The sequence below is a fragment of the Octopus sinensis genome, linkage group LG18 (assembly GCF_006345805.1).
Source record: "Octopus sinensis linkage group LG18, ASM634580v1, whole genome shotgun sequence".
NCBI classification, from domain to species: Eukaryota; Metazoa; Mollusca; class Cephalopoda; order Octopoda; family Octopodidae; genus Octopus; species Octopus sinensis.
Window position 1 is genome coordinate 37311530 of NC_043014.1, and position 23280 is coordinate 37334809.

Consider the following 23280-nt stretch of genomic DNA (forward strand, 5'->3'; position numbering starts at 1 on the left):
ACATGTGTACTTATACCGAAGGATCGCCCATACATTCATAAAAACAGAACAGGCACACACACACAGACAAGAACAAGCACGCACACACAACCCATTAGCTTTCTTCTCCACCTCTCAATTTAGCAGCAGTCATGGTGATATTCGAAGTGAATTGTCGAGTTATACCGAAGATATCCGAGTTGACCTGTCAAAAGTTATCGAGTTATATCGAAGGAAAGCCGGTAAAAATTAACGTTGACAGTTTGTCGATAACTTCCGAAACATTTTTAAAGGATTAACTGGTTAACGCTTAACGAAGTTAACTTTTCGATTAACGACGCCCACCTTTGATTTTTGTGCATATATGATAATGATGACTGTCCACTCGAGACCGACGATGATCATCATTGACCAAAACCCATGCAAAATGTCAACAATGCTTGTACAAAATTTTAGATCCAATAAGACTTCGGAAAGACTTCCGCCCCACCCCCATTTACTCCAAAATTTGTTTACGTAAAAAAATTTTTTTGCCAAAAATCCCCGTTTTCGGGAAAATTGCCAAAAATCGGCATTGTGAAATCCCCCCCACCCCAGCTTCTTCACTTTTGACTTTTTTCCCTAACCCTAAACCTAATCATAAGTACAGAAATGTTTTGAAATTTTTGTCCGAGTCATAATATTTTTCCACATATTTAGGGGGAAAAAAATCTATAAAGATTTTGGGAAATTTTTTACAGAATCATAATCTCCGTATTTTTCCGAATATTTTGAAGAAAAAAATTCTTTAAAAAGTTTTTAAATGAATGGAATGGAGGTGGGGGTGGTAATTAAAAAATGTCGGTTTTTGCCAATTTTTTTGCAGATTCGTATTCCCCGTAGCCGAAAAGGTGGGGGGCGTCAAAAAAAAACTTTTTTAAAGGGTGGTTGTGGAAGTTTTGCCAAGCCTTCCATGACACCTCATAGGCCCTTTCCACCTTACATGATCCACAAGTGCTCATGATTTTCAGGTTCAGGATTGTGGGTGGGATCGCTGTGATCTCAAGATATATATATATATATTTTTTTTTTTTTTTTGGAGCACCGCCTTTTTTTTTTTTTTTTTTTCTGGAGCACCGCCTTTTAGAGTGGTGAAAGAGTACAGCAGGGATCACCACCATCCCCTGCCGGAGCCTCGTGGAGCTTTTAGGTATTTTCGCTCAATAAACACACACAACGCCCGGTCTGGGAATCGAAACCGCGATCCTCCGACCGCAAGTTCGCTGCCCTAACCACTGGGCCATTATGTACATATATAAGTACATATATAAAACCAGTATTACATATACTAGCAGAAACCCCACCTAAAAACATTAACCATATAATTCCATTGCTACATAAAAATGTAACCAAGTTTAAATTAAGAAAATTAACACCTTACCAATAACGTCACCCATAATTTTGTTGTTATGTCACCGGTGTAAGAATCTCCGAGCCAGAGTAGTAGATAGTTCGATCTCTGTTTGCAATATAGAGTGCAAAGCGCAGTATCGTCTGTTCAAAGGGCACTCACATTTAAATGGCGATAAACATTACTTCTCAGTATAAATATTACTGCCGTCTCCAACAGAGATTTTCTTAACGAGCTGCCTTTTCTTTTTAATCTCTAATTAGTTTTGTCTTTCTCTCAAGCTGTGTCCGCCTATCACACAAGTTATCGCGGATTTTTCTTTTGCTGACAGATATTTAGAAAATTTACATTTAAAGTGAATCCTTCCAATTAGATATATTCAGGCAATGCTGGCAACACTTCCGCGTTCTTAAAACTGAAACTATTTGTTCGGCAATTTTCGTAAATATTTATTTTTCAGCTGAACCGCTTATGTTTATGTAATTTTTTGTATATGTATGTGTTTATGTGCATGTGTAAAACGCATACATACAGAAATATACATACATGCACATAAATACATACATATACTTATATACATAAATATACATTCACACGCGCGCGAAAAAGTTTTACGGAAATTGCCGAACAAAGAACGTCACTTTTCACGGCCCTTTTCCGAAAGAATTCGGTAATTTTTCACGCTCAATCGGTCTTTGAAATTCATTTGGATCTTTTCAGTTTGAACGGCAGTTTTTCACATAATTTCTAGTTAACTAAAAAGTTTTAAACTTCGTATACTGGTAGAATGTGTTTATAAAACATCCTTTTCTCTTTGCTTTATTGAGAAAATTCTATAGTTTGTAAGATATTTTCTTCAATTTTGGCAATTTCAATAACATAAAAATGTGCAGTCTGCAAATGCGCACGTGCAGCAAACTGTCAGGTGTAAAATTATCTCGTCCATTTAAAAAACAGACATTTTGCCATTTATAGATATAGAGATTTTAAGCAAACGTTTAGAAATTCTCTGGGAAACTGGAAAATCCAGAACCCGGGACAGTTCCGGTCCTAAATTGGATAAATTGGTCTGGTACAGTATTAAGGTTTGATGCATAACAAATGGAAGGAAATGCAGAGTTTTAATGAGTTACTTCCCTTGCAATGGTTTAATTCTTTTTAGATTAAACTGCTGGATTAAGTGAGTTATGTCCCTTGTATTAAAGACTCGTACCCGAAACATAAGGGGTAGGTTTATCGATCTTTTAAAAATAGCTTTCAGGGGTAACTGGGGAAATGAAAACATCTTCACAACCACCCTTGGACGGTTTTGAATGACCAAAGAAAGTGCGTGCCCTCTTACTGAAAAATTGTGGATTTGTATAAAGGACACTCACACACAGACAGACATTTTGCCGTTTATATATAGAGAGATTTGGGGCAAAAATGACTTTCATTTTCATAATCAGAATACATAAGTGCAGTGCACACCAAATTTGAACAAAATAGAAACCAAATAAAAATTAAAAATAGAAAACTGTGACAGCAACAGAAAAGATCCAAGTGCGTTACACCATATTAGCAATACATCCTGGCGTTGCCCGGGTATATGACCTAGAAGCACTTGTATTATTTGCTCCTTTCTTATGTGCAGAATCGCCACAGCTGATATATAGTTCATAGAATAATAGAAGTTATTTTTTGTTTAATAGTGAAGGGTGAGGCTACAATTTGCATGGGTTTCAATGAAAGTGCTTTCTGTTCTAAAGAAGGATCACAATCTACGTTTTGTTTCATCATATTAAGGTGAGTTAATACGATTTCGTCTAGAAATCACGTTTTCAAAATTTTAGTATCCCTCTATTCCCACCGTAATTTCTTAATTTGAAACTGTTTTTCAAATTTTTTTTTTATCTACGTAGAAAAATACAGAGATTACGAACCGGGGAAATATATATATATATATATATATATATATATATATATATATAATATATATATATATATATATATATATATATATAAGAGAAAAAATGAGTTCAGAAAGAACAATTCAAACTTTTGGGGGGGATCCAAAAGAGAGAAAACATTATTTCTAATAAAGATTCATCATATTCATTAATGTCAGCCAGAGCAAGTAATAACAATATGAAAATAATATTTGAGAAGTTTCGTTATACGTATAAATCTATACCATAAAGAAGTATAAAAATGGTGAAAAAATGTTGAATCAGAAATAGATTTATTACAAAACTGGATTCAATGCATACGTACGTTTCGAAAAACAATGCGAATGTGTAAGAAACAAATTTTAATCATAGCAATTATAATTAAATACATGCATTATCATTCTCATCGGTGTGAGGAATCTCTTGGAGAACATCAAGAAAGTTTAATAAGATGAAATAGAATTTACTCTGAGCGAGAGGATCTTTGTCAGCAGCAGAGGTAAGAGCTCCCTGAACCTAACCCAGGCTATTCTTTTTCTAGCAGCTACACTTTCAGTGCACCCTCCCCTGCTACTGACTTGGTCACCTAGGTAATGGAAGCTATCAACTACTAGTTTTTTCTCCCTGAAATGTGGCGGAAGTTGTTCTCTGCACATTTTCAGTGTTATTTATAGCTCCCGAGCATCTGCCACATATGAAAACTATCCTCCTAGTTAGCCTTCCTTTGATATTGCTGCACCTCTTATGTGTCCATAGCTTACGCTGGGTACATCTTATAGAGTTTCTAACTACGCCTTTTCTACAGATCGAGCAGGGCCATCTACCTGAAGGGATTTGTGGTTTGCCTGACTTCCTACTTATTAGGACAAGGTTGACTCTAGGGCCCTTCAATTCTAATCCTTGCTTCCACACTTGAAACTTCTCTAGTTCTGTTAGTGACTCAGCAATTAGAACAAGGTCATCAGCATAGAGGAGCTCCCAGGGGCATCTTGTCTTGAATTCCTCCGTTATTTCCTGGAGGACTATGGTAAATAGGAGGAGGAGGAGGACTGAACCTTGGTGGACCCCTACCTCTACCCAGAATTCTTCACTGTTCTTATATCGAAGGAAAGCCGGTAAAAATTAATGTTAACAGTTTGTCGATAACTTCCGAAACATTTTTAAAGGATTAACTGGTTAACGCTTAACGAAGTTAACTTTTCGATTAACGACGCCCACCTTTGATTTTTGTGCATATATGATAATGATGATTTTCCACTCGAGACCGACGATGATCATCACTGACCAAAACCTATGCAAAATGTCAACAATGCCTGTACAAAATTTTAGATCCAATAAGACTTCGGAAAGACTTCCGCCCCACCCCATTTTCTCCAAAATTTGTTTATGTAAAAAAATTTTTTGCCAAAAATACCCGTTTTCGGATACGGAGGTTCGGGAAAATTGCCAAAAATCGGCATTGTGAAATCACCCCACCCCAGCTTCTTCAATTTTGACTTTTTTCCCTAACCCTAACCCTAATCATAAGTACAGAAATGTTTTGAAATTTTTGTCCGAGTCATAATATCCATATTTTTCCACATATTTAGGGGGGAAAAATCTATAAAGATTTTGGGAAATTTTTTACAGAATCATAATCTCCGTATTTTTCCAGATATTTTGAAGAAAAAAATTCTTAAAAAAGTTCAAAATGAATGGAATGGAGGTGGGGGTGATAATAAAGAAATGTCGGTTTTTGCCAATTGTTTTGCAGATTCGTATTCCCCGTAGCCGAAAAGGTGGGGACGTCAAAAATAAACTTTCTTAAAATGTGGTTGAGGAAGTTTTGCCAAGCCTTCCATGACACCTTATAGACGCTCTCCACCTTACATGATCCACAAGTGCTCATGATTTTCAGGTTCAGGATTGTGGGTGGGATCGCTGTGATCTCAAGATATATATATATATATATATATGTACATATATAAAACCAGTATTACATATACTAGCAGAAACCCCACCCCAAAACACTAACCATATAATTCCATTGCTATATAAAAATGTAACCAAGTTTAAATTAAGAAAATTAACACCTTACCAACGTCACCCATAATTTTGTTGTTATGTCACCGGTGTAAGAATCTCCGAGCCAGAGTAGTAGAAAGTTCGATCTCTGTTTGCAATATAGAGTGCAAAGCGCACTGAATAACAGCAGTATCGTCTGTTCAAAGGGCACTCACATTTAAATGGCGATAACATTACCTCTCAGTATAAATATAACTGCCGTCTCATACAGAAATTATCTTAACGACCTAGTTTATTGCATCACCTTTTTCTTTAATCTCTAATTAGTTTTGTCTTCCTCTCAAGCTGTGTCCGCCTATCACAAAAGTTATCGCGGATTTTTCTTTTGCTGACAGATATTTAGAAAATTTACATTTAAGTGAATCCTTCCAATTAGATGTATTCAGGTAAATCCTGGCAACACTTACATACAGAAACGCATACATACAGAAATATACATATATGCACATAAACACATACATGTACATACACACACGTGCGAAAAAGTTTTACGGAAATTACCGAACAAAGAACGTCACTTTTCACGGTCTTTTCCGAAAGAATTCAGTAATTTTTCACGCTCAATCGGTCTTTGAAATTCATTTGGATCTTTTCGGTTTGAACGGCAGTTTTTCACATAATTTCTCGGTAACTAAAAAATTTTGAACTTCGTATACTGGTAGAATGTGTTTATAAAACCTCCTTTTCTCTTGGCTTTATTGAGAAAATTCTATAGTTTGTATGATATTTTCTTCAATTTTGGCAATTTCAATAACATAAAATTGTGCAGTCATACAGACCGTCTGCAAATGCGCACGTGCAGCAAACTGACAGGTGTAAAATTATCTCCGTCGAATCAAAAAACAGCCATTTTGCCATTTATAGATATAGAGATTTTAAGCAAACGTTTAGAAATTCTCTGGGAAACTGGAAAATCCAGAACCGGGACAGTTCCGGTCCTAAATTGGATAAATTGGTCTGGTACAGTATTGAGGTGTGGTGCACAACAAAGGGAAGGAAATGCAGAGTTTTAATGAGTTATTTCCCTTGCAATGGTTTAATTTCTTTAGATTTAAACTGCTGGATTAAGTGAGTTATGTCCCTTGTATTAAAGACTCGTTACCTGAAACAAGGGGTCGGTTTATCGATTGTTTAAAAATAGCTTTCAGGGGTAACTGGGGAAATGAAAAGATCTTCACAATCACCCTTGGACGGTTTTGAATGACCATAGAAAGTGCGAGCCCTCTAACTGAAAAATTGTGAATTTGTATAAAGGACACTCACACACAGACAGATATTTTGCCGTTTTTATATAGAGAGATTTGGGGCAAAAATGACTTTCATTTTCATAATCAGAATACATAAGTGCAGTGCACACCAAATTTGAACAAAATAGAAACCAAATAAAAATTAAAAATAGAAAACTGTGACAGCAACAGAAAAGATCCAAGTGCTTTATACCATATTAGCAATGCATCCTGGCGTTGCCCGGGTATATGACCTAGAAGCACTTGTATTATTTGCTCCTTTCTTATGTGCAGAATTGGCACAGCTGATATATAGTTCATGGAATAATAGAAGTTATTTTTGTTTAATAGTGAAGGGTGAGGCTACAATTTGCATGGGTTTCAATGAAAGTGCTTTCTGTTCTAAAGAAGGATCACAAACTACGTTTTGTTTCATCATATTAAGGTGAGTTAATACGATTTCGTCCAGAAATCACGTTTTCAAAATTTTAGTATCCCTCTATTCCCACTGTAATTTATTAATTTTTAACTTTTTTTCAAATTTTTTTTTAATCTACGTAGAAAAATACAGAGATTACGAACCGGGGAAATATATATATATATATATATATATGATAGAGTTCAGAAAGAACAATTCAAACATTTGGGGGTGGATTCAAAAAGAGAGAAAACATTATTTCTTATAAAGATTCATCATATTCATAAAAGTCAGCCAGAGCAAGTAATAACAATATGAAAATAATATTTGAGAAGTTTCGTTATACGTATAAATCTATACCATAAAGAAGTATAAAAATGGAGAAAAAAATGTTGAATCAGAAATAGATTTATTACAAAACTGGATTCAATGCATACGTACGTTTCGAAAAACAATGCGAATGTATAAGAAACAAATTTTAATCATAGTAATTATAATTAAATATATGCATTATCATTCTCATCGGTGTGAGGAATCTCTTGGAGAACATCAAGAAAGTTTAATAGGATGAAACAGAATTTACTCTGAGCGAGAGGATCTTTGTCAGCAGCAGAGGTAAGAGCTCCCTAAACTTTGCCCAGGCTATTCTTATTCTAGCAGCTACACTTTCAGTGCACCCTCCCCTGCTACTGACTTGGTCACCTAGGTAATGGAAGCTATCAACTACTTCTAGTTTTTCTCCCTGAAATATGGCGGAAGTTGTTCTCTGCACGTTGTCAGTGTTATTTATAGCACCCAAGCATCTGCCATATATGAAAACTATCCTCCTAGTTAGCCTTCCTTTGATATTGCTGCACCTCTTATGTGTCCATAGCTTATGCTGGGTACATCTTATAGAGTTTCTACCTACGCCTTTTCTACAGATCGAGCAGGGCCATCTACCTGAAGGGATTTGTGGTTTGCCTGACTTCCTACTTATTAGGACTTTGGTTTTAGTTAAGGTTGACTCTAGGGCCCTTCGATTCTAAACCTTGTTTCCACACTTGAAACTTCTCTAGTTCTTTTAGTGACTCAGCAATTAGAGCAAGGTCATCAGTTTAGAGGAGCTCCCAGGGGCATCTTGTCTTGAATTCCTCCGTTATTGCCTGGAGGACTATGGTAAATATGAGGAGTTGAGGACTGAACCTTGGTGGACCCCTACTTCTACCCAGAATTCTTCACTGTACTCGTTGCCAACCCTCACCTTACTGACAGCGTCCCTGTACATGGCTTGCACAGCTCTCACTAACCATTCATCTATCCCTAGTTTCCTCATTGACCACCAGATAAGGGAACGGGGGACCCTGTCAAAGGTTTTCTCCATGTCAACGAAAGCCATGTGCACGGGCTTATCTTTAGCTAGGTATTTCTCCTGTAGCTGTCTAACCAGAAATATAGCATTAGTGGTGCTTTTCCCTGGTACGAACCAAACTGCATCTCATCCAAACTGACTCTCTCCCTAATTAGTTGGGCTATGACCCTCTCCGTGATCTTCATTACCTGATCCAAGAGCTTGATACCTCTGTAATTATTTGTATCTAAAGCGTCACCATTTCCTTTGTAGCAGTTGACTATAGTGCTGCTACACCAGTCATTGGGTATGACTCCTTCGTGTATCACCTGGAAGAATGGTGGTAGCAGGGACCGGAAGAATGGTGGTAGCAGGGAATTGTATCAGACTGCCAGAAGAGAAGCTAGAAGGCAGGTTTATTTAGCCAGGGGGGAAGCAGATAAGAAAGAATTTGCCAATGTTCTGCACCGTGAGGACCAAAGACTTGAGGTATTTCGTGTTGCAAGACAGTGCGTGAGAGAGAATCGTGATGTTGTAGGAGAGAAATGTGTCTGCATGGATGATGGTTCTCTTGCACTAAATGAGGCTGCAGCGAGAGAGGTTGGAAGACGCCACTATGAAAGGTTGCTGAACAAAGAAAATGAATGGGAGAAAGAGAGCCTGTCGGTTGTCGACCCAACAGAGGAACCAGCTATCCGAGTTGACAGTACCTTGATAGTTAAAGCAATTAAAAGTATGAAGACAGGGAAAGCCCCCGGCTCATCAGGAATTACTGCAGAGATGCTCAAAATATCTGGCAGTATCGGCATTAGCCTGGTCACCCGTATAGTTAACCAGGTGATACACGAATGATAACAACAATAATAATAGTGGTGTTAAATGAGCCAAATTTTCATGTTGGTAGTACTTGAAAGTGAATGTAGCTGGTTGTTTGAAGTCAAGGCTACAAGTAAACTTTCAATATCGGCGCATTTCACTGTTGGGGATGGGGACGTTACATAATCAAAGAAACACACATGCATACATTAATATACACCTGAAGCCTATCTCTCTCCCTGCGTGTATTGTTCTTAGTCTTGAAATGTATGTGTGTATGTGTGTTTGTGTGAATGTTAGTCGTTGCAAAAATGCATGTGTACTGAGAGACACATACACTGTCACACACTTATACTTGTCAGTCATCAGCCTAACATAGTTAACGAACATGCGAACACACTCATATAGAAAATGTGACGTCATCGTCATTTTAGTGGTAATATAAAATGTCGTTTACAATAGGTAACTAAAAGAAACATGATAATGTTAAATTTTTATGATGCAAATATCATCATCATCATCGTCGTTTGGCGTCCGCTTTCCATGCTGGCATGGGTTGGACGGCACAACTGGGTCTGGGAAGCTAGAAGGCTGCACCAGGCCCAGTCTGAAATGGCAATGTTTCTACGGATGGATGCCCCTCCTAATGCCAAGCACTCCATGAATGTAGTGGGTGCTTTTTACGTGCCAGACGAGGCTGGCAAATGGCCACGATCGGATGGTGCTTTTTACCTAGTTTCAGTGGAATACATCCACTTGTTTTCAATAATAGAAATATTAAAATTACTAAGTCTCTCTAAAGGAGATTACGGCAGCATTACTGGAAATTAATAGTTATCGCCATACTTATATGGCAGTCTTATAAAAATAAGACTAAAGCTGTCGCTGATTAGCTCCAAGAGGCCACCGCCACAAGCTAGCTATTTGACACACAACCTGCGTCCATTATAAACCTTCGAACAGGGGAGGTCAACCGCTTCATCCTGCCAGTCAGACAGCTGCATCGGTTGTCAAGCAATTCTAGGGGGACAAACACAGACACACACACATATATATATATATATATATATATATATATATATATACACATATATACGACAGGCTTCTTTCAGTTTCCGCCTACCATATCCACTCACAAGGTATTGGTTGGCCTGGGGCTATAGCAGAAGACACTTGCCCAAGATGCCATGCAGTGGGACTGAACCCGGATCCATGTGGCTGGTTAGCAAGCTACTTACCACACAGCCACTCCTGCGCCTAAATAAGGAAAAAAATAGGAAAAGTTACATTAAAATTTTGGAATTGAAATCAGTGAAACCAGATCCAGTTCTGTGTAATATGACTTTTCTTCCTATACTACAAAAAAAAACCGTTTGAAAAAGTATATGCTGAAACTATTTTCTATACAAAAGATGGGAAATAATGTGTGACTCTTTAGTTTTTGGTGTTCCCATATGCTTACGTAAATTATATATGCCAAAGTCACCATAAGAATATGTATATTAATATTATTTCAGTTGAACTATATTACAAAAACATTTATTCTGTAAAAACAAATTATTATGTTTTTATTTTTCATACATATAAACACAGAATAAAACTATTCTTGACTTGTTTTAATTGCACAAAGTATATATTCCAGTTGTGTATCCTGTTGCTGCTGAGTAATTTTCACACTAGAATGCCTTGGCAGATTTTCAGAACAGCACAACTACATTAGTTGGATTTTCTTATGGGGATTTTCAATTTTTATTTTTTCACACCTTCGCAAATGATGGGGATCGGGAGTACTTTCCACGAAGAGAATTTTTTGAAAATTTATGATTCCCCACTCCTTCTGGATTGATTTTGTTCAAATTCTTTTTTTGGATCAATCACTTAAAAAGATTTGGAGATGCCTTTGCAGATTAAAAAAGAAAAGGGAAATTTTTTTCAGTTTTTTTCAAACCCCTTTCCCCCACTTAGTACCCATTTTGGCCAATGTTTCCCCCACTCAGAACCAATTTTGGCCAACACACTTAAAACGATGGGAAAAACCTTGAAGGTACAAAACATAAAATTTGGGAAATCAGTGATCACCATCACAATTCTCACATTATTTTCAAAGAGAAAATGAAACATAATTTTAAAATAATTGAGAAATTTTTTTTTAATTTCCTAACTCTGCTCCTCCATATATCCTAACATTTTGGCTTTTTTTAATCACTAGACTACCAATGACCTTTTGGGACACTGATGGTTCAGGTTATAAAACATTGAAGCTGATATCAACATTGCATTGAAATGAAAGTTAATTTTATGATGATTCAGTTAAATATTTCAATTCGTTCATGTCATCATAGGACTGGTTCACAAGTTCATGCTTTAAAGCGTCAGATTCATGAACTCTCCTGCCTCTGTCTCCTTCCCTCTGTTCCACCAGATGCTCAGCTCTCCAAGCACCTGATTAATGATCTCTCCTGCTTCTGACCCTTTCAGCATATATCCAACTGTGCAAATTTAATTTTCTTTGCTATAATTCTATCAAACCAATTGATTGCCTCATATGAACTGTACCAGAGATTTAGTTTTGTCATGTTCCTAAGTGTAGGTATACATTTATCAATAATGTGTTTGCTTATTCTACCTAAGTCAGACTTCGAAGGGTATATTAGCCTAATAGATATGTTAGTGTTAACTAACAAAAATACTAACTCCACTCAGTTCTTTGAGACTGGCCAAAGCTTTTTGAGACCCTGAAGAAGCTGAACTGATAATCGTGACAGGTTGCATCTGCAAATGTTAGTAGTCCATGCAGTGGAAACATGTGTAGGTTATTGTAATATGCTGTATAAAATTGTAAAATAAAAGAAAATAAATTTTGAGGATGAACAAGTCTCCATACTCTTTATAATTATTACTAATATATATATATATATATATATATATAACAAAGTGAAGTTGTAAGGTACTGCTCGAGTGGAAATATATATAAGAAAGAAGGTTTGAAAATGCAATTTTAAAGATGTTTATTCACTTGACCGGTTTCACTTTTTTAGAAAAAAATTGTCAAAAGTAAAATGTAAAGCTTTGTATAAGCTTTGTTGCGTTAAGTATTAGTTGTCACAAAAGTATTAAAATACATACATATATTCTTTGATAATAGTAAGAAAATGTTATAAACAGTTACAAGAAAGTTTTTAAGAAAATATTCAACAAAAAGTATTAGGAGTTCAATAAAAATTTTGTTTGTTTGGTAGTATACACAGGAGATATATTTAAGAGTTTACAAAGAGTTTGAGAGGAACCAACCTGTCTTCCTAGCATTTTTTATTTTGTATGTAGCTAAGGATTGTTTGCTATTTTAAGGGACAGTGTGGGAGGTTGGTTGGGGTGGGGGCAAGGAAGCGCAATGTGGAATTAAAAGGATTTTTTTGTTTCTTAGCTAGTCTATCATGGTTCAGTGGTTTTTGGGACTGGTCTGAGAGATCAGAATGGTGTGACTGTGTGTCTCTGTGCACGTCTCTATGTGTGTGTATATAAACATGTGTTTGTGTGTTTGATTGGTCCCAGAGTTTATTGTGATGTGTAAATGGGTCTGTGTGTGTTTTATATTTGGTAGGATGGTGTGTGTATATGTGTGCACGTTTGTGTGAGTATGTGTGTAATTAATATTGTTATGGTGTTGTGTGTGTGTATGTGTTGTTTCCATGTGTGTATGTGTGCGTCTGTGGATGTGTGTGTATGTTTGTGTGTGAGTATGTGTGTACATGTGTGTGAGTGTTTGTGTGTGTCTGTCTGAATATGCTTGTCTTGTTATAATTGTCCTGGTGTTGTGTGTGCGCATATGTGTATATGTGTTAGTTCGTGTGTGTGTATGTGTGCATCTGTGTGTGTGCACGTGTATGTTTATGTGTTGTGTGGTGGTGGGGATGTTATGTGTGTGTACGTGAGTGTGTGTGTGTGTGTGTGCATGAGTGTGTGTGTGTGTTAGTGAGTATGTGTGTGTCTCTGTTTGAGTATGTTTGTGTTGTTTTAATTGTCCTTGTGGTGTGTGTGTGTGCAACCATATGTGTGTGAGGGTGCATATGCATGTGTGCGTGTGTATGCTTGTGTGGTTTGTGTCCTTGTGGTGTGTGTGTGTGAGCAACTGTATGTGTGTGTGTGAGGATGCATATGTATGTGTGTGTATGCATGGGTGTGTATGTGTGTGTAAGTGTGTTGTATTTATCAGGGGTTCTGTGTGTATGCATGTGTGTTTTGTGTATGTTGGTGCTGAGTATGCATTTGTGTGTGTGTGTGCTGCATTTGTGAGTGATTTGTTTGTATTGTTAGAGCAGTATATGTGTATACGTGTGAGTGTGTTTGTGTGAGTGTGTCTATGTGTCTTGTATTTGTCGGGGAGGTGTGTGTCATTGTGTGTGTGCATGCTTGTGTGTGTTGTGGTTGTTCAGATTGTATTGTGTGTATATGTGTGTGTTTTTTCTTTGAGTGTGTGTGTGATTTCTTTAATGGGGAATGGACATATTGTGTGTGTGGGTTGTGTTGTATTTGAATGTTTGTGTGTGTATCTGTGTGTGTGTGTGTGTGGATGTGTTTGTGTGAATGTTGTTTGTAATTGTCGGGGTGGTGTGTGTAGGTGTGTGCATGTACATGTTTACATATGTGTGTATGTGTGTGTGAGTGTTGATTATGGTTGCTAGAATCGTATTGCAAGTGTATATATGTATGTGTTTTTTCATGGCGTGTGTGTCGGTTTGTGCTCTAGTGTGGGGATATTGTGTTTGTGCATGTGTGTATATGTATGTGTGCGTGTTTGCGTCGGAGGTTTGCATTGTTTTTGTGTGTGTGCGATTTTGTATATCTATATGTGTTTCTGTGTGTGTTCGTTTTGGATGTTTACCTGGGGGTATGTTAGAGTATGTTGATAAGGACCTTAGAGAATTTCTTAAGGACTTTTATAATTTGAGCATCGTTTTTGAGAATAATCCTAAAGTGGCAAATTTCCTGGATGTCACTCTCGACCTGAATACCAGCTTGCACTACCCCTTCCGAAAACCAAACCAAACTTTCCAATATATCAATGTTTCCTCAAATAATCCCAAATCAACCATCAATAGCATCGTAACTGAAATTTCTATCAGAATCTCAAACCTATCGGCGAATGAAAACATCTTTAATCAACACGCTCCAATATACAACAATGCCTTGAAATTGAGTGGGTTAACAAATAACATTGAATACATACCCAATACCAAATTAAAAATTAAATTGGCCAGCATGGTCAGTGATGATATGAAACGGATTTCGGATGGCAGAGGCTCCCCACATAGTTCCCAAGGAGCTAGCAACAAGCTAATAATGACCAATATTTGTGCTGATAAAAGAAGCTTTGGAAATAGGAGAAATGAATGCGATGTGGTTGGTCTTGTAAATGGTAACCACGTTAATAAGGCTAATAATGAGATTTGTAAGGATGAAAATACCATGGACGATAACGGTAACGGGAGGGAAGGGGTTATAAATAATATGAATCATAAATGTGAACTAAGGTGTAAAGTTAGGTTTAGGTCTAATGAAGGTGGTAATAGAAATAAGAATAATACTAGTAGTAATAGAGATATGAATATTAGTAATAGATACAGGAGTGCCCTTACATTTAGTACATCAAGCCGAGCAACATATTGTAATCCCACTATTAATACTAAGCCTAGGATTCATCAAGTTACTTGGTTTGCCCCTCCCTTTTCATTAAGGGTGAAAGGTTTACCAAAGCTATTTTTTAAGTTATTGAAGGAAAATTTCCGAAAACACCATAAGTATTATTCAATATGTAACAAGTCAACAATCAAGCTGGCCTACTCAGTCACTCCCAATGTCGGATCTATTATTGCTTCGTTGAGCAGAAGTAAAATAAGGCGCTATAATGATAGAAATGATGACAGAAGCTTTACTGGAAAATTCATTAAAGACATAGAAGAGAGTATTAATATTAATAGTTCATCTTCTGAAATCGATTGTGAAGGGCGTGTTGGGGTGACAAATAGTGTAAATAGTAGAGATAATCATAATAATGATGTCGGTGATGATATTAGTGATTATAATGATTATCAGGGTGGTAATGATGGTGTTAATAGTAGTGGAAATGGTAATAAAAATATTAGTAGAAATAAAAATGAAAATAAGAAGAATGGTAATAGTAGAAATAATAATAGAATAATTGTACCGGAAAATAGTACGAACGATGGTGTAGATGATATGGTGGATCCTAGTACTGGGAGTGCCACGGTTTCAGACTTATCAATAATACGAGACCCTGTAGCAGGTTGAAGAAATCTAATTTTAGGGACCCAATTGAATGTCCGATTAGCGGAAATTGTCGCCAGGAAAATGTGGTCTATAAATGTAGTGTTGAGGCTCAAGGAGGCCAGAGAAAAATATATATCGGAAGCACAGTAGACTTTAAGCAGAGGTATCGATCCCACCTGAGCTCCTTCAACAATCCTAAATATAGGACCTCTACAACACTGGCATTACATATTAACGACCTCAAGGAAAGGAATGTTGAATTTAAATATCATGGGCTATCCTTGCGCATGCCTCCCCTTATAGAATTGGGTCCACTAGATGCAGTTTATGCATAAGGGAGGCATACACTATATTGAAAAATTAGAACAACGCAGTATTAAATAAGTTCACTGATGCAATACCGGCGTGTATGCATAAGATCCACTCAACGTTCTATAGGAAATTTAGAAATAGGAAAAGCAATAAAAGTTTGAGCTAAGCAATAACAAATGAATTAAGTTTAGTAAATATAGTGAGTGGTAAACGAGATTTAACTAAAGTAATGTAAGTATTAAAAAATAGCTAGGAAATTTAGAAGTAGAAATAGCAATAAAAGTTAGAGCTTACCAATAACAAGTGAATTAAGTTTAGTAAGTATAGTGAGTGGAAAACGAGATAAAACTACAGTAATGTGATTATATGAAAAATAGCTGTTAGTCGAGGATTCGAACCTGAGTATGTGGCTTTGGATGTATGGGAGAATTTATGATGGACTTCTGTATATCTTATATTTTTGTAAGCTTGTATGTGTATTATATTTTGTGTACTATTCGCTGGAATTTTACTCGTGTCTTGATATGCTATATTTTTATATTATCACTATATTATTCCTCTTATTCTAACAGTTTTAAGCGTGTTATATGCAAAATTTATATTTATATTTATTTGTATATTTATATTTGTATTTATATTTGTATTTGTATATGATACTTATATATTAATGAATTTTTAAATTTCTAATATGTCGGACTGTATAGATATAACTAGTATATAAGATTTGTATGTGTTTGGTCTATCTTTGAATTTGTGGTGTTCCTGTGGGTGTTGCTCCTATTACCTCCCCTTGGATAAAAAAGTGTATATATATATATATAATATATATATTATATATATATTATATATATATATATACAGATATAAACGCACACACACATATATACTCACATATATATGAATATGTAGATACTTATACAAAAACATATTTGTTAATTCTGTTAATTGACAAGGTAGAAAGTGGGTGGGAAAGCTGAGAGATGGAGCAAAGACAAAAGTAGAAGTAAGGAACTAATCAATGTATCATAATCTTTTTCTTAATATGTTTCCTACACATATGACATTTATCAAGTACTTCACCACATTTTTTACAAGTGGTATGGCCACAATCAAAGACCATATCCCAACGATGCTCCATACATATTGTGCATATCATTTCATCACTGAGTTGTTTGTTTTTGAACACCTGAGGTGGATTTACTGTTTTAAATTCAGACCCATCTGAAATGATAAATATACAAATTTTACATTATGATATTAATCAGGGGCACATCAAAAGCAATAAATATTCAATTATAACACACTATAATATTAATCTGTAACCCATCTGAATTGATAAATAAACAATTTTATGCCAGAATATTTAGTTAAAAAATTAAGAAAATGTGTAATTTGAGAGAAAATTGCAGTTAAGAAATCCTCATCATTATCATCACCATTTAACGTCCACTTTCCATGCTGGCATGGGTTGGACGGTTTGACATGGAGCTGGCTAGCAGGGAGCTGTCCGGATTCCAACTCTGTTGTGGCATGGTTTCTATGGCTGGAATCCCTTCCTCATACCAAACACTTAAAAGAGTGTGCTGGGTGCTTTTTACGTGCCACCAGCATGGGTGCAATTACACAGCACTGGCACAGGGGCATTAACACTGCACCAGGCACAGGTGCTTTTAAGTGACACTGGTAACTAAAACGACAAGCCTGTATGTGTGGGAGATAGCAATTTTACTTAGCTTGACATATCTCATCAAGTACAGCAAATCACCACATCCCCCAGTCCCTTGTCATTTTCTCAGTGAGGTCCAACATCTTAACATCCTTTCTCAACACTTTGTCCCACGTCTTCCTGGGTCCACTCCTTCCACAATTAGAGCTTGGCACTTCTTTATGCAGCTATCCTCCTCCATATGCATCACATGACCAAACCAGCACAGTCTTCTCTCTTGCACACAACATCTGATTCCTCTTAGACCCAATTTTCCTCTTAAATCATTTACACTCTGTCATATTATCTTTCCAGCAGAACATGCTAGCTTCATTTCTTTCAAACCTTTGCAAGTCCCCTGTAGTCAAATCCCATGTAATACTGTATGTACACAGGCAATATGTCTTTCACTCTGAGAGAACAGTCTTTAGTTAACAACAAAGGTAGAAGCTCTCTGAACTTTGCCCAGCCCATTCTTATCTTAGCAACTACTCTTTCAGAACTTCCTCCACCTCTTCTAACTTGGTCTCCTAGGTTACAGAAGCTATCTACTACTTCTAAGGATCCCACCAATCATTTGAGAAAGTCTATTGTCTACACATTTTTTGTGCTTATTGTACCTGCACATTTGCCACACACAAAAACTATAATCTCCATTAATCTTCCTGTGATACTGCTACAACTTTTATGTGTCCAAAGCTTGCACTGGGTACAATGTATGGAGTTTCAATCAACACCCATCTTATATATTGGCAGGGCCATCTTCCAAAAGGGATTTGTGATTTGTCTGTTTACTTACTTAGTAGGACATTGATTTTTGCTAAATTAACCCTAAGGCCCTTAGATTCCATATCTTGTTTTCACATCTGAAATTTCTTCTCTAGGTCAGGTAGTGATTCAGCTACAAGAACAAGGTCATCAGTATAGAGGAGCTCCCAGATAAATAGGATGGGGCTGAGGACTGAGCATTGGTGAACTCCTACTTGTGCTCTAAATTCATCCCTGTACATGGCTTGTACCACTCTTACTAACCACTCATCTATTCCTAGCTTCTGCATTGACCACCAGATAAGGGAGCAGGGGACTCTGTCAAAGGCTTTCTCCATACTGACAAAAGCCAGATACAGAGGTTTATTTTTGGCAAAGTACTTCTCCTGCAGTTGCCTAACCAGGAATACAGCATCAGTCATGCTCCTGCCTGACACAAATCCAAACTGCATCTCATCTACACTTTCTTCCTAATTAATTGAGCTATGACCCTTTCTGTGTCTTTCATCACCTGGTCCAGCAATTTGATATGTCTGTAATTATTACTGTCTAAGGCATCACTTTTGCCTTTAAATAACATGACTCCTTCATGGGCCATTAACTATACAGATAACTTGGCTATATCCTACTCTGGCAGATGGTGATACCTGATGGGCCAGGTGCTTTACTTGTTTTCATATCTTTAATTGCTTTATCTACCAAGCTACTGTCTATTTCGATAACTGAACACCTCAGTTGGGTCTACAGTTAGCAAACTCTCCTCCTATTCATTTTCTCCATTTAGCAGCCTTTCATAATGGCATTTCCAAGCCTCTTTCTTCGCAGAATCATTAAATTGCAAGTGAACCATTATCCATGCAGACACATTTCTCTCCTATGACATCATGATTTTCTCTCACACACAGTCTTGCAATTCAAAACATTTCAAGTCTCTTCTCCTCATGTCACAGATCATTAGCAAACTTTTTCTTTTCTGCTTCTCCCCTGGCTAAATATACTTGTCTCCTAGCTTCCCTTCTAGCTATCAGATACAGTTCCCTGCTACCACCACATTTCCAGTCCTTCCAGGTCTGTTTCTTTTCTCTAATGGCCCTGATAACTACACTGTTCCACCACCATGTTGCCTTCTATAGTAAAGTTAGATATATCAATGTATTAGTATTTTAAGACATTTTTCATAATTAGATTGGTGTTACAAAAGGCACAAACCATGCCAAATCAGATTGGAACCTTATTATAACCTTATATATAACCTTATTAGTTTTTTGATTACGTCAAATTATATCCATAATACTTGAGATGTAAACTATGGACTAACATCCAAGATGTTTATATATATATGAGGCCATTAAGAATGAAATGTTTGATTTCGAACTGAAAGTTTATTTTACTTTATCTCAACAAAAAGCAATGCAGCTAATCAAAGTATGCACGTAAATTATTAACACAATTTTGCCATTTTATCGGCAGCTTATTTATGCTGGCAGTGAAGAATTCTGGAGAGCAAGAGGTGATGAAACATGAAAGGCTGTTTTTGCGTCTTCTTCAGATTAAAAAATTTTTCTTTACAAGAAGTTGTCTAATGCCTGGAAAACATAATAGTCAGTTGGTGCAAGGTCTGGTAAATATCACATGTAACAATACATTACAAAAATGGTTCACTTTTATGTCATGACAGCAAAGAGCATCAAGTTTCAAGACAATGTATAATTCGATGCTCTTTCAGTTTGTGTGGTACTCACTTGTCCAGTTCCTTTGCCTTGCTGATTTGTTTCAGATGGCCCAATACAGTTGGAATCAAAAAATCAAATCTTGCTTCTAACTCAGGCATAGTTTGAGATGTATCCACTTGTACTACAGTTTCCAGCTCATCATTATCCACCTTGGTCTCAGGTCTACCAAGGGGCTGATTTTCAAGAGTAAATTCACCAGACTGGAACATTTCAAACCATCGATGTACAGTGCGCTCATTCACCACATCTTCACCAAATACCTCATTGATGTTTCAAGCTGCCTGGAATGTATTGGTTCCATTTGGATGCATTGGAACTCATAAACAACATGAACTTTTGATCTATCCATGGGTTCACAAAAATTGATTTACAAGAGAAAACTCACAATATAATCAGACACCATTTCAGAAAGTGATGATGCAACTCTTTTCAAGTTACATCATCAATGTTATAAAACAAAGTATTGTTAGGATAAAACATTAGAGTTAATGACTGTTAAACTCAGTGCATAAGAGAATCAGACATTTCATTCTTAATGACCTGATAGTATGTTTGTAAGTGGAGGCACAATGGCCCAGTGGTTAGGGCCATGGACTCGCAGTCTTAGGATCGCAGTTTCGATTCCCAAACCAGGTATTGTGAGTGTTTATTGAGCAAAAACACCTAAAGCTACACAAGGCTCCAGTAGGGGGTGGTGGTGAACCCTGCTGTACTCTTTCACCACAACATTCTCTCACTCTTTCTTCTTGTTTCTGTTGTACCTGTATTTCAAAGGGCCAGCCTTGTCACATTCTGTGTCACGCTAAATCTCCCCAAGAACTACGTTAAGGGTGCACATGTCTGTGGAGTGCTCAGCCACTTGCACGTTAATTTCACGAGCAGGCTGTTCTGTGGATTGGATCAACTGGAACACTCGTCGTCATAACCGATGGAGAGCCAACCATGTTTGTAAACATTAAATGGTTACATTCACTTAATAAATAATTAATTTTAATGGATACTATATCAGTTTTGATAATTAGTATACCAGTTCAATCAACTGCATTGAATTATAGTATTAAGCAGCTGCATATTGCCAAAGCACTAGTATCCTTAATGTAATCCTTAGGGAGACTCAGTATGATAATATATGTAAGTGCATGAGTCTTCCAGAGTCACTTGCATCATTAATAAAATCTTCAGGCAGAATTAGTGTGGTGCAGTGTAATATGTATCAAAGCTAGTTCTCTGAATTACAGTCCTTCTGATGGACTTCTATCCAATTTTCTGTCGACAAAATTCTTTTCACAAGGATTGAGTTAATCCAAGGCTCTGACAGAAGATATCTGTCCAAGGAACTGCACAGTGGGACTGGATTTGGGACCTCATGATTGGGAAGTAAACTTCATAACCATTTAGCCATGTCAGCACTTACACACACACAACATTGATAACAACAGCAGCAGCAATTTAGGTTTCATTAGAAGGTTGGGGAAGGAACAAGGTTTCTGAACGTTGTGATTGCTGACTTTTCAAATATAAATGATGTGGTTCAACTCCAGGTCAATGGATAAGGTTTGAATACTCAACAGTTTTGAACATATAGTTGTTTAGGGACAATGGCAATAGATTTTTAAATTCTTCCTTCTTTACAAATTTGGTTTTAATATCTAATTTTTGACTTCACCAACACTATTTCAAATGTATCTATAGTAGAAGATACATACAGCGGCACATTGGGCAAATGACTTCTACTATAGCCTTGTGAGTGAATTTGGTAGACAGAAACTTGAAAGAAGCCCATCATATGTATATATATATATATATATATATATATATATATATATATCCCGATCCCTCATCTGGTGGTCAATGAGGAAACTAGGGATAGATGAATGGCTGGTGAGGGCTGTGCAAGCCATGTACAGAGATGCCGTAAGTAAGGTTAGAGTTGGCAGCATGTACACAGAAGAATTCAAGGTAGAGGTTGGGGTCCACCAGGGTTCAGTACTCAGCCCCCTCCTATTTATCATAGTCCTCCAGGCAATTGTGGAGGAATTCAAGACAGGTTGCCCCTGGGAGCTCCTCTATGCTGACGACCTCGCTCTAATCGCTGAGTCACTATCAGAACTGGAGGAGAAGTTCCAGGTGTGGAAGGAGGGTTTAGAATCGAGGGGCCTTAGAGTCAACCTAGCTAAAACCAAAGTACTAATAAGTAGAAAGTTAGAAAATCCACAAATATCCTCAGGAAGATGGCCCTGCTCGATCTGTAGAAAAGGTGTAGGTAGAAACTCTATAAGATGTACCCAGTGTAAGCTATGGACACATAAGAGGTGCAGCAATGTCAAAGGTAGGCTAACTGGGAAGATAGTTTTTGTATGTGGCAGATGCTCTGGAGCATTGACCTCCGAAAATCTGCAGAAAACAACTTCCGTCACTTTCCGGGGGGAAAAACTAGAAGTAGTTGATAGCTTCCGCTATCTAGGTGACCAAGTCAGTAGTGGGGGCGGGTGCGCTGAAAGTGTAACTGCTAGAATAAGAATAGCCTGGGCAAAGTTTAGGGAGCTCTTACCTCTGCTGGTGACTAAAGGCCTCTCGCTCAGAGTAAAAGGCAGACTGTATGATGCATGTGTACGAACAGCTATGCTACATGGCAGTGAAACATGGGCCGTGACTGCTGAGGACATGCGTAAGCTTGTGAGGAACGAAGCCAGTATGCTCCGATGGATGTGTAATGTCAGTGTACTTACTCGACAGAGCGTTAGTACCTTGAGAGAAATGTTGTACCTAAGAAGCATCAGTTGTTGTGTGCAAGAGAGACGATTGCGCTGGTATGGTCATGTGGCGAGAATGGATGAAGATAGGTGTGTGAGAAAGTGCCAATCCCTAGCAGTTGAGGGAACCCGTGGAAGAGGTAGACCCAGGAAAACCTGGGACGAAGTGGTGAAGCACGACCTTCGGACGTTAGGTCTCACCATGGAAATGACTAGAGACCGAGACCTATGGAAGTATGCTGTGCGTGAGAAGACCCGGCAAGACTAGTGAAGCCATAATCCGTGGCCCCTACCTGGGACGTAGTCAGTCCACCTGTGCATACCTTCCTTCTTGTGACACTTGTGAAGACCTGTTGAGGCAAGTGAGAATCGAATCGAATCAAATCAAATCAAATCGAACCAAATCAAAATAGATGAACATCAATGGAATTTGTATCCTTGTGGTACCAGTGCCGGTGGCACATAAGAAAACCATCCGAACGTGATCGTAGCCAGTACCGCAACGACTGGCCTCCGTGCTGAGGGCACGTAACAAACACCATCCAAGCGTGGCCGTCCGCCAGCCCCGTC

The 23280-nt window shown here is 37.4% G+C and overlaps 2 protein-coding genes and 1 long non-coding RNA gene across 5 annotated transcripts in view; 1 reads left to right on the top strand and 2 right to left on the bottom strand.

Moving 5' to 3' along the window:
* Positions 1-5760, bottom strand: part of LOC115221240 (putative ankyrin repeat protein RF_0381) — a 69701-nt gene extending 63941 nt beyond the window's left edge. The window contains exons 1-2 of one of the 2 annotated variants that reach the window (XM_036510887.1): positions 5589-5760; positions 1400-1604 (exon numbers count right to left, since the gene is read on the bottom strand). In XM_036510887.1, the coding sequence (XP_036366780.1) occupies positions 1400-1415 (16 nt within the window). In that variant the 5' untranslated portion in view covers positions 1416-1604; positions 5589-5760. Of the gene's footprint in view, positions 1-1399; positions 1784-5588 lie in introns of those variants that run through there. The other variant, XM_036510886.1, reaches the window with a different exon arrangement.
* Positions 1-20572, top strand: part of LOC118766992 — a 101177-nt gene extending 80605 nt beyond the window's left edge. The window contains exons 3-4 of the long non-coding RNA XR_005002912.1: positions 2575-2578; positions 19951-20572. This is a non-coding gene — a long non-coding RNA (uncharacterized LOC118766992). The remainder of the gene's footprint in view (positions 1-2574; positions 2579-19950) is intronic.
* Positions 16593-23280, bottom strand: part of LOC115221243 (ankyrin-3-like) — an 85236-nt gene continuing 78548 nt past the window's right edge. For both annotated transcript variants that reach the window (XM_036510885.1, XM_036510884.1), the window contains exon 13: positions 16593-16972. In XM_036510885.1, coding sequence (XP_036366778.1) covers positions 16767-16972 — 206 coding nt within the window. In that variant the 3' untranslated portion in view covers positions 16593-16766. The remainder of the gene's footprint in view (positions 16973-23280) is intronic.